Here is a 12,301-nt window from a genome sequence, read left to right as displayed (position 1 = left end):
AACACTTGTCTTCTTTGCTTTCTTTTTTCTCTGCTTTCTAGTCCTCCTTCTAAACTTACTCTTTCTGCTGGGTTGGGAGGCTTCAGCATGGACTCTCAGGAGTCAGTGGGGGCTGCTTGTGAATCCCGGCACTCTGATAACCTGGGTGACCTTGGGCAACGTATTTTACCTCTCTGAGCCTCAGCTTTCCTACCTATGAAATGGAAGTAATAGTTCTGTAAAGAGCTGTGAGAATGCAGTCCGATAATGGTGCAGCACTTGCCCCATGATAGTAACTCAGCAATTGTTTCCTCTGTGAGTGAGTGGTAGTTCACCCAGGTGGTTGGACACCAAAATATGAACCCAGAGACTTCATTGTGTGTTTTTTTTTTAATTAAAGTATAGTCAGTTACAATGTGTCAATTTCTGGTGTACAACATACTAGTTCAATCATACATATACTTAACGTATATTTGTTTTCATATTCTTTTTCATTATAAATTACTACAAGATATTGAATATTGAACCCAGAGATCTTGAACCTTCTTTTTTCCTTACGTATTTGTGCAGATTCAAGTCCTATTAATGCTGCTCTTAAAAGTGTCCTGAATCTACCTACATCTTTCCCTCCCTACTCAGTGATGCTATGCTGATCCCTGTCACCATCATCTCTATTAATCCAGCTGCTTCCTAATTAATCTCTCTGCCTCCATTCTTATCCACTCCTAATCCAGTCTCCTCACAGCACCCAGCAGGACCTTTCCAGTAGCTGCCCTGCTTTCCTGCGTTATAGAAGACAAATTCCGTAATTTAATCTGCAAAACCCTTCTTAAGTTGGTTTTATTTCCATGCCTGCTTGAAATCTCATCACCAAAGCAGTGACTGCCGTAATGGTCTTGCAAGATCTTATTATAAAACTAATACAAATTCATTATAAGAAATTTGAGAAATTAAGAAAGAACAAAGGAAAAAACCCCACAGGTCCTCTATTGTTCTCATTTTGGTTTTGCTCTCTGATTTTTTAATACATATATATACATAGGTGTAATCAAATTGAATATGTGGCTTTGTTTATGGGGATTTTTTTTGTATTGATTTTTAAAAGCATGCATAAATACATGCTTGTTGTTTTTTTAAAAAAATACAAAGTAGCAGGTCCCGTTCATACATGATAGCCTCACGTTTCTGCCAGACTCCCCAGTCCATTCCCTTCTTTATGTCTGTGAGTGGAAATGCATAGATATTTTATTCAACTTTTTTCAGTAACATTACATCAAGCATTTTCTCATAACATTAAAAATATGTTGTAAACTTCATTTTAACAGTGACATATTAATAGTGATAGTAGTAACTACCATGTGTTGAGTAACTAGTCTGGGCCCAGCGCACAGCTGCTAATCTCACACAATCCCCGTTTGACTGATGAGGGAGCTGTACGACTAGGAAGATGTCTGTCAGCTCAAATACCTGTCTCTGTTGTGGATACCTGAGTATATGTGCATGTGACGGTTAATCATTAGCCAGCCTTCCCTCATCACTGGACATTTATGGCTTCTTGCTTTTCAGTATTATAAATGATGTAGCTGCTATTACTGTGTTAATCTGTATCTGCATTTCAAATTATTTTCTAACAAAGTTTACTAGAAGTCATTATTTTTTAAAGTTTTTGACACATAAGGCCAATTGCCTTCTTGAAAGCAATTTACAAAGAGTGGTTAATTCTTTTTTTTTTTTTAATAGACTGTATTTTTTAGAGCAGGTTCAGGTTCACAGCAGAATTGAGCAGAAAATACAGAGAGTTTGCACACAGCCCTCCCCACCCACACATACATACTCACCTACCCTCAACATCCCTCGTCCGTGTGGCATGTTTGGTACAATCGATGAACCAACATGGGCACGTTATTGTCAACCAAAGTCCATAGTTTACACTAAGGTTCACTCTTGAGGTTGTACATTCTGTGGGCTTTGACAAATGCATAATGACATTTAGCCACCACTGTAGTGTCATATAGAATAATTTCATTGCCCTAAAAATCCCTTGTGCTCCATCTATTCATTCCTCCCTCTCTCCCTCTCCCGAAACCCCTGAAAACCACGATCTTTTTATTGCTTCTGTACCTGTGCCTTTTCCAGAATGTCATTTGGTTGGAATCATAGTTTGTAGCCTTTTCAGACTGGCTTCTTTCATTAAATAATGTCTTTTAAGTTTCTTCCATGTCTTTCATGGCTTGATAGCTCATTCTTTTTTTTTTTTTTTACTGCACATATTTTTTTTAATTTGCATGTATGTACTGTTCATTAATTCTTTTTAAAAAATTTTTAAAAATTTTTGAAGGGGGAGAGATAATTAGTTTTATTTGTTTTTATTTTTATTTTTTTTAATGGAAGTACTGGGGATTGAACCCCGGCCCTTGTGCATGCTAGGCAGGCACTATACCACTGAGCCATACGCTCCCCCATCCAGGGAATGGTTAATTCTAATGGGAGGGAAAGGAGAGAAAGGGAGTGACACTTCACAGACGAGGCGACATTAGAGCTGGCTTATGCAGAATGAGTAGGGCTCTGCCAGAAGAAAGGCAGAGGGGCCCAAGCAGCCCAGACAGGAGAGGATGTGAGAGCAAAGGGCCCAGGGCATGAGGGAGCCCTGGGCCGGCAGAGTCGGTCTGTTCCCTCTACTTATTGGCCACCAGAACCCCTCATCATTTAATTCTCTTGGAGGTGGCGGGGAAGAGAATCAGAATAATCAAGGAGAAAGTTAAAATTCTAATATATAATTCTGCCCTATCATATATTTAGAAACCAGCTCAAATGAAGCTTTTTTGAAGTCCCGAGACATTCATGTTAGTCTAGATTTTTTGTTTTCCCTGAAGAGGGGACACATCCCCTGAGGACTGAGCATCGCAGGAACACACGCAGCCTCTCTGGTCCCACTCATTTCCCTGAATTTAAAGGGACAAGAACAGCGCATTTGATGTTGTACTTAACGTGCAGAGGAGTCATTACCAACTATCCCAGTTGTGGGCAGTGAGGAGGACGTCATCACCTTCTTGCGTTTGATATGACTTCTATCTATTTGATAAAATGGATAAAATAACTAAAGTTTATTTTTAATGTGGGGCAGGTGCCAGACACTAGGGAGTCAGATTCCACCGTGAGCAGAGCTGGAGCAGGACTTCAGCATTTATCTGAGCCCGGCATGTCTGCAGTGCCTTCTTTCCAGACTGGAGCAGATGCTGGAAGCCAAGGGGGTAAAGGGGAGCAGGGCGAGGGGACGAGTCAGAAGGCGCTGAGCAGAAGCCGGCCCCCCCCGCCCCGCCCTCCCCGCTCCCCCCGCCCCCGCCCCGCCCCCCCCCCCCCCCCCCCCCCCCCGGGCAGGGCAGTGGAGGCTTCCACCCGCCGCTTCTCGCTCCTGCCGTCGTCACAGCTGGAAACGCGGTTTGGCCAGTAGGCCATCTCGCGTCATATTTTGAAGAAGACAACTTACAAATTCTAAGTTATAAATGAAGTAATAAAATATTTCTCTAGTCTAGCTGGCATTTATGAAGTTTATAGAGTATGAATTCGACCATCATAAAACCTAACTATGAAACAGAAATTGACAGAATTAGGGGAACACATGAGTTACAGGCTGTTTTCAAATAAATTGTGTCTTTCTACTTTGAAGGAAGTGTAGTAATAGCAATAGACAAAGCGATCAAGTAGGTGGTCTGTTGGGCCAGATTTAGTTGGCAGCTGTCATTAGCATTTTCCTACGTCAGAATGGCTTTAGACATAAGCCCAACAAAGTTGCTGTAACCAGTCTCCTGACTGTTTCCTCTTCTACCAATGTCTCCTCGGAAAGGAGCCAAAGTGGAAGTCTTCTTCCCTATTGCTGCCAGTGGCATCGTAAAGAGACCGAAAGACTACTTTCCTCTTAAGGTTCTTGCAAGCTACTGGTAAGATACTGTGTATAAAACTCGTAACACTGTGTAACCAACCCCTCCTAATGATCGACGTGGAAGGAAGCGTTGTTATTTTTGTTTTTTTATTATTATTGTGGTTATTGTTATTATTTTGTTATTATTTTTATTATTTAGATTATCTTAACAGCTTTAGCATTTATTCCTGACTTGCTAGTCTCCTCCCTAATCCTAACAAAGGTAAAGGTAAGACTGGGAGACACTGTCTTAAATTCCATTTATCTGTCTATACATAGAAGGTGGGAAAATGTGCCAGTGGACCTCAGTGCAGCTCTCCCCTCAGGGGGACCCGTCGTGCAATTAGAGCGTCATTCATAAGTGATGAACTTCATCTGAATGGAAAACTTACGCTCATTCAGGGCAACTTCATTGCTAAAAATTTCTGCATTAAGATGATGAAAATGACTGAGATCTTTACCAAAAGCTCTTACCAAGTTAAAAAAAATTTTAATCAGGTGCTTATGGAAGCCTGCGAGAAAGAAAGCCCTCAGTCTACAACTTAACCTTTCTCCTTGGAAATGCTGTGTCCATCTCCTGATTTCTTCAGATAACATTTGTAGCACAAAACACAAAGTCACCTTGTTCAGACTGTCATTATTTGTCCTCTTCTCAAACAGCCATAGGTTTCAGAGTTTCACATCTGCTTTTCTTTTCTGTTCCTAGTTCTGACCCTCTGGTTTCTTCTCTAATAACATGCCCTTTCCTGCATATTTATATAGAAGAAATATTTTTAAAATAGCACATTAAAAAGTATAAAGTTGTGTTATTAAGCTGCTTGCATAACTTATTTAAATGTTTTTAAATACTCAAAGCAACTGATCATAAAAATAGTTTGTATTTTTCCAGTTTGAAAATACACTGGGAATTACATTCGTGGAAATATAACATGCAGTATGGTGACTGTGGTTACTAATACGGTGTTGGATATCTGAGAGTTGCTAAGAGAATAGATCTTAAAAGTTCTCATCATAAGAAAAAATTTGTAACTATGCGTGGTGCTGGATGTTAAATAGATATGATCATTTCACGATATATACAGATACTGAATCATTATGTTTTACACCTGAAACTAATACACTGTTAACTGTCAATTATATCTCAATAAGAAAGAAAAACAGCTTGCGTTTAGGGTAAGTTTTGCATTGCTACTACAGTTGCCTTGGTGAATACATTTTTATTTCTGCTACTGATGAAGGTAATTCGTATTCAGTTTGTAGTAATTGTAAAGTTCTGTTCTGGAAAAAACACTGTAATATGATATTCTTTCATAAAACTTTCTTTATTCCTCTTATTCTCAGTTCTCTTCATCTTTATAATGATTAAGACTTTAATCATTTCACTGTTTCTGTCCACTTAATTATCACTTATCCACTGCTTGTCACTTAACCTTGCCCTTCAGTTTTCTCATGGGTTTCTGTCTTCTCTTCCCAGCTTTACTGTAAGCTCCTTGAGAGATACTGCCTTGCAGCAGGGGTATCTTGTGCACTGAGTGTCCCAGGCTGTGCCACACATTGATTGATGAGAGTTATCACCAAAATCAGTGAACTCATCTGTTCGTTCATGTTACACTGAGTATCTTTAATGCCGCGTCAAAAAGAATAAATACCTGAAGTGTGCATCCACTTCATCCCCAGGTTAATCAGCTTCACGGCATCCCCAAGCTCCTGCAGCTCCTGAAAGTTCAGAATGAAGACGTCCAGCGAGCCGTGTGTGGAGCCTTGAGAAACTTGGTGTTTGAAGACAATGACAACAAATTGGAGGTAGCTGAACTCGGCGGAGTCCGTCAGCTGCTCCAGGTGCTGAAGCAAACCAGAGACTTGGAGACTAAGAAGCAAATAACAGGTAGTGTTTGCTGAGCGCCACGGGGGATGGCACAGTGCGTCTCAGCCAGATGCGTTATGTCGCCTGTTTTTCTCAAGTTTCCTGGAACAGACGATCCATGGGCTCGTTGTTACCTGAGGGCTGGCTTTCAAGGAACATTATCACTGCTGGCTTAGACCCGAGATTCAAGTCAAGTTCGAATTCCCTTTTTTTCCCGAAGGAGAAATTATTCTGAGGCTTTTGGTTAATTTTTTGTTGTTTTGGGGGGAGGGGGGAGTAATTAGGTCTATTTATTTATTTTAATGGAGGTGCCAGGAATTGAACCCAGGACCTTGTCCATGCTAGGCATGCGCTCTACCACTGAGCTATACCCTCCCCCCTAGTTAATATTAATTAGAAATTCTATGCACCTTCCATCACCTGGACTCCCCTCAATACCAACTTCCTAGCTCACCAGTCTCTCTACCCCCGAAAAAAGAAGAAAAGCAGGACTGGATATGTTTTCCAGTTCTCCACTTCATATTTCTGTTCAAATACTGATTTGAGCAAATAAATAAGTCCTTTCTGCCCATAGATTAGAAAAATAAAATAATAATTGGCTAGAACTAAAGCAGTGGTTTTAATGGCCCTTGAAGCATGGAGAAGGGAGACGCGGTTCCACTTAAACGAATAGTGCATGTGGTGGGGGAGACAAATGGTTCATTGAAAATGAAATGAAAATAGTTCATCAGATCTCCGCTGAAGCTCCCTGAACACGCTACAAACAGCACAAGAAGCATTCCCGAGAGTGGTCATCAGTGGTGTTGCCTTGGGGACACTTTCATTAAGTAGCTTCGGTGTCCCCAGTGATAGATATTTTTAATTTATTATCATAAAAACCTTAGGTTCTGAGGTATTTTTAGGTGTTGTCCGGTGTTAAATCTCAGTTTTACAGATGAGGAAATTAAGGTTCAAAGAAGTTAACCCTTTATAATATATGAATTTGTTGTTGTTGTTGTTGTTGTTGTTGTTGTTGTTGTTGTTGTTGTTGTTTAATGGTAATAGTTACAGGGATGACACAGGAGAACGGAGCGCCGGAGGGTGGTTGCGTCCCAAGTCTCGGGCGCGTCCCTGGGATGCACCCCGCCAAGTGAGGGTCCTTGGCTTCACGCAGGAAGGAATGCGAGAGTGAGCTACAGTTGACTGAAAGTAGATTTATGCAGAGAGAGATGCACACTCCGTAGACAGAGTGCCGGCTGCCTCTGAAGGCAGAACAGAGTGACAGGCCTAGAAGACACACATTCCACTGGCACCATGCGGGGCGGTTAGTTTCTGTGGGCTCCATGACTTCGTGTGCTAACCGGGGAGAGGTTCTTCCAGCTACCTTGGGGAAGGGGCTGGGAGTCTCAGGAGCTGGGCCACCGCCCACTTCCTGACCTTTCGTGGTCAGCCTTGGAAGCATCATGGCGCCCATGGGAACGCCGTTTGGCGTGTTTGTGTATTACAGTGAACATGCAATGAAGCTCAAGGTCAGGGGGCTGAACCTTCAGTCGCTGTGTCATTCCTTTAATGACTGTGCCCTGCCTCCTCCCCTCCTATCTCAACAGTGTCCATACTTACTTAAATGAGGTACTCCATAACTATTGTTTCAAATTGAATTGAATTTACGTTGCACTTCTACTGTTCTTTATAATAGAGCAGTTTTCTTTTTTCTTTAAAAATGTTATCATGCTATTTTCTACCCATTTACGTCTCAAAATACCACATTTTTTCTGTTTTGATGTATTTTAATTTTGTAAAACTATATGAAGGGTTACAACATCCTGCCCTTCCACCCAGCATGCTGTCATGTCCCACAAGAGACTTCCTTTCATATCCATGACTTCTGTTAAAATACCTACAGAAATTAAGAGTGATCTCACTCATTCATTCATTCATCCTTTCATTCAGCCAGCATTTACAGAGCAGCCTTCAAGTGCTGAGGGGTGAATCACAGTCTAGAGAGAGAGACTTTATTGTAGACTTTATTCTCCATCTACTAAATAAAACATAAACAATTCTGTGGTGGTTGGCATAAAAAAAATTAGCAACCAAACCTCACAGTTAGGACCCAATGTTTTCCTCATTAAAATACAGTATTGAACCACAAAGAGAATCAAACCAATTTTCCTGTTTTACAGTCAAAGAGGACTCCACGAAGGAGATACATTTCACTGTGGACCTTAAAAGAGGGAAAGGCTTTGGGCTGGCGTTTTGAAGGAGGATCAGTGTTATTCCCAGCAAAGTGAACGTGACTAAGCAGAGAAGCTGCTGGTCATTTCGAGGAAACTTGGGTCATAGAGTGACTGAGGTCGGGGTGAACGGTAGCTAGAAAGCTTGGGAGGGTGTGTGGGTGTGTGTCAAGGAGACTATTTATTGTTTATGAACTTCCTCTTTTTTTGTATAAGGAGTAGGAAACGAAGGACAGAGAATGTTCTGTGGTGTTGATGCCATAGAAGCCGTTCAGTCATCCTTAGATATATCTGCGGAGCTGATGAATGGCGGCTGATGGTGCAGTTCCCAGGATTTCTAGTAAAAGCAAACATCCCTACCAGAAAGGGTTCATTACATGTTAACTGAGTTGATATTTGAATGTTTGATACAAATCCTTCTAAATAACTTCCTTTGGTTCTATTAAAAGAAGCAACTAAATAAGTGTTTTCTGAGCCTCAGAAATAAATTGTTGACTTGATATTGACATTTATGTTTTTGTTCAGGAACACAAAGCAAGTAACCCTATATGTGAATCTTTTCTTGGCTATTTCTGAAACATCTTTTTATTGAGCCCCTGTTATGTGCTAGTCATAAGCTAAGAGTTTCCATTTTTCTATCTTTGTTCCTCTTGGCGGCTCCGTCAGCTAACGGTATTATTGACTGTTTCCATATGCTCAGTGTGAGGCTCAGGGGGTTAAATGAGTCACCCAAGGTTGCATAGCTAGCAAAGAGGAAAGCCCAGATTTGAACCCAGTGTCACCTAAGCATTTGTTTCGCTGTATCGAAGTGGCTCACACCGACTGCTTTTGGGGCAGAGAGTGACTGATTTTTACGGTTCTCTGGGAAGAGGCTTGTCTTTGAGAATCTCAGATCAGAGAGCTCTCCCTTGCCCCTCTTCAGCCTTTTCCTGTCTTTCCTCTTGCCACTGCCTTGGTTCACCACTCTGCTTCTGGTGATTTGTTTCTAAAAGGAAAATATTGTCCCATTATGCTCCCCATTACCTATAAGTTAAAGTCCGTCCTCTGTAGCATCCTACCCAGAGATCTTATGATATGAGTCTGGTGACCATTGGAGAATGTTTCCTTTCATACCCCTCTAGCCCTGGCTCTGAAGTCCTAAAGAATTTGCTGGTCTATCCTGTGGCCCTTCTGTCTTGATATCTTTGCCTCTGCCGTTGTCTTGGAGTGGAACCCTTTTCCACACCTAGACCACCTGGTAAACTCTCTCGTTCTTCAAAAGCTGCTCAAATATCACTTCTCCCTGAAGCATTTTCAAGGACCATCCTACTATGCTTTCAGCCCCCCTCCTCCTCTCAGCACAGTTTTGAAGGAAGAGGCTTCTCTGAACTGCCTTTGCACCTTTTTAATGTTAAATTGCCACTTATTTCATCCAGTATATTATTCCAGTAACAACTGTGGTCTCATGTAAGTTTCTCAACAGCTGTGGGTGTCTGACCAAATATAAAAAAGAGATTTACGGCCTGGGACTGTCTAGATTACAGACAAATAAGAGAATTAGGTGTGTTTTCAGATAAGACCCTGACATTTCTGGCCAAGATGTGAAAAAATAAACCATCTTTTTCTGTATATGCATAAGAAGTTCAGTACCAGAGCTTTATTTGCTGGGAAAGAAGGTCAACTCACGTAATTTTTCTGCGTTTTCAGTACCAGCCTGGGGGGGGGCTCTTCCCTTCAGATGAAAAGACTTGAGGATCATTAAGACTTTCCCCCCATGAGATGCCCCCCCTCCCTTGCCGAGTGAGTGTGGTGGGGTACTTGAGTGGAAATGAGAACAGTACCTAGTGGTCTCAGAAGTTCACCTTTAAGGTGACTCAATAGTGAGCACTTGCTCGAGTGAGTAGGGCTCTGCTTGGAGTTAAAACAGGTCATGATAATAAGGTAGGGGATCATTCGTCCCTCTTCTGCAAATTGCATAAGGAAGAGTCGGGATGATTGTCAATGGAATTTGTTGAAAATGCATATAGACCTCTGTATATTTTATGGAAATATTTAATTGGATTGTATTTTCATAAAATGCTGAGAACATTTTATTATATAAAATGCTCATTATGCACCTTCTTAAAGTGTACATTATTTTATTCTGTATTTATAATGGTGCAGCAAGTTACCTTGGATTTATTTATAGCTTCAAATAAATGGCCTTTGCAATAATGTGATATTCCAGGTAAGACTGACAAAAGTTAGGTGAAAGGAGGAGTGTATTTGTGCAAGGGAAACTGTAAAAATATATTCCTCCTGCTCTGTGATCATTTGGAAAAACAAGGTTAAAAAGAGCCAGTCCTCCTCCTGGTCCTCCTCCTCCTCCGACCCTACTTCTGAAGATAGGGATTCATTTCATCATAAAATTTGCAAGTTTTGCTCCCTAAACCTTATGGGGGTTTAGTTAAATTGAGACCGGAAGGAAGAGGGCAGGGCCCAGCCACTGAAGGAAGGACACAGCCATTGAGGACAGGGCGAACAGGTTAGGACCAAGATGGCGGAAGACTTGACTTCCAGTGGACCTTGAGCCCATGGCCCACCCAAAGGCACCATGACAGTTCCCAGGCCGACCGTAAAAGGTCAAGAAGTGGACAGCAGCCCAGTTCCTGGAAATCCCCACTGCTTCCCCAAAGTAGTTGGAGTAACCCTCCCACTCCATTAGCATATGAAATTACCGAGCGCATAAGAACTGACAGCTCTGCACCTTGTGGCTCTTCTCTCTCTCTTTCTTCTGAGACGGCCCACATTCTGTCTGTGGAGTGTGTCTACTTTTACTTTAAACTAAACACCCCGCACCTCTAGGCCTCTCTCCCTCTCACCTTCTGAGCTGGCCCTCATTCTGTCTATGGAATTTGTATCTCCTAAGCCACTCTCCCTTCTGAGTGAGACGGACCCCACTCTGTCCATGGAGTATGTATCTCTCTAAATAAACTTGCTTTCACTTTACTATGCCTTGCTCTTTTTTTTTTTTTTTTTTAATTGAGGTATAGTCAGTTTACAATGCTGCGTCAGTGTCTGGTGTACAGCACCGTGCTTCAGTCATACATGCACAACATATATAACAACATATATTCGTTTTCATTCTTTATCACCATGAGCTACTACAAGATATTGAATGTATTTCCCTGTGCTCTACAGTATAAACTTGTTTGTCTATTTTATATATACCTGTCAGTATCTGCAAATCTCAAACTCCCAGTTTATCCCTTCCCACTCCCCTCCCCACTGGCAACCACAAGTGTGTATTCTATGTCTGTGAGTCTGTTTCTGTTTTATATATAAGTTCATTTGGCTTTTTTTTTTTTTTTTTTTTTTTGCCTTGCTCTTCAGTTCTTTTCTTTGCAAGACAAGAACCTATTCTTTGGTAACAAAATAAGTCTATTTCCAGTTCTAGAAGAGGGCAGTGTCAATAAAACATGGGTTGTAATATCTATAAGATCCCTTTACTAGGTAACTATATCTTGTAAATATCAATTGGCAATAAGTTTCTGGATAGTGAATGCAGTTATCATGATCTCTCTTATAATTGCTAATTATTCAAAGTATATCCCTGACCAGAGTCCAGTTTCCTGTTTTTTTTTTTTTTTTTTTTTTTTGGCTAGAATGAGAGCTTAGTGATAGAAAATTACAGATAGAACAGCTACAACAAAGAACTGTAGTAGTAGAAATTTAGGCTCTATGAATAAATTGACTAGAAGTTAAGAGTGAGACAGATGAAAACCCAAACCGTGAATATTATATCAGGGACTATAGAACCTAATCACTGAAAGGGACATACATTCAGGGTCACTTATTTCCTGGTGCCAGAAATGGGAATCATTTTTTTTTTAATTATAAATTCCTGGAATCTATCCTGAGACATCAGGTTTAGTAAATTTGAGTTCAGTGAGAGACGGCTAGTCCCGTCTGACACTCCAGTTTGGGGATATTTTGATATTTTGATAAAAGACTTTTTTATTGGCTCCAGCAATAGTGCCAGATCTTTTACAATCAGATTCTTCTGTTTGCTTCAGCGCTGTCTTAGAACTTTGTGCTTTCAGTGAGCCAACATCTCCTTCCCTAGAATTTCCACTCATTGGTTCTGGTTTTGTCTCCTGTAGCCACAGAAAATGATGAGTAGCAGTTAAATTTGCATTTCTTTAGTTACTGGAGAACATGCATTCCTATGTATATTGGACTCTTAGCTTTGGGTTAATGTTTTTTACTAGTAGTTGAATTTTTTAATGATTTTTGAGAACTCTGTATATTAAGGGTATTGACCCTTTGTCTCATATTAGCATGCATATTTTCCCAATTTGTAACTGGTCA

The 12,301-nt window shown here is 40.9% G+C and overlaps 1 protein-coding gene across 1 annotated transcript in view; it reads left to right on the top strand.

Annotated features, from left to right (window-relative positions):
* PKP2 (plakophilin 2) overlaps positions 1-12,301 on the top strand; it is a 74,936-nt gene that overhangs the window by 29,566 nt on the left and 33,069 nt on the right. Inside the window, exon 5 of the mRNA XM_074357234.1 lies at positions 5,576-5,783. Coding sequence (XP_074213335.1) covers positions 5,576-5,783 — 208 coding nt within the window. The remainder of the gene's footprint in view (positions 1-5,575; positions 5,784-12,301) is intronic.

This window comes from Camelus bactrianus, chromosome 34, assembly GCF_048773025.1.
Source record: "Camelus bactrianus isolate YW-2024 breed Bactrian camel chromosome 34, ASM4877302v1, whole genome shotgun sequence".
NCBI lineage: Eukaryota > Metazoa > Chordata > Mammalia > Artiodactyla > Camelidae > Camelus > Camelus bactrianus.
This window is presented reverse-complemented; position numbering and strand designations above follow the sequence as displayed.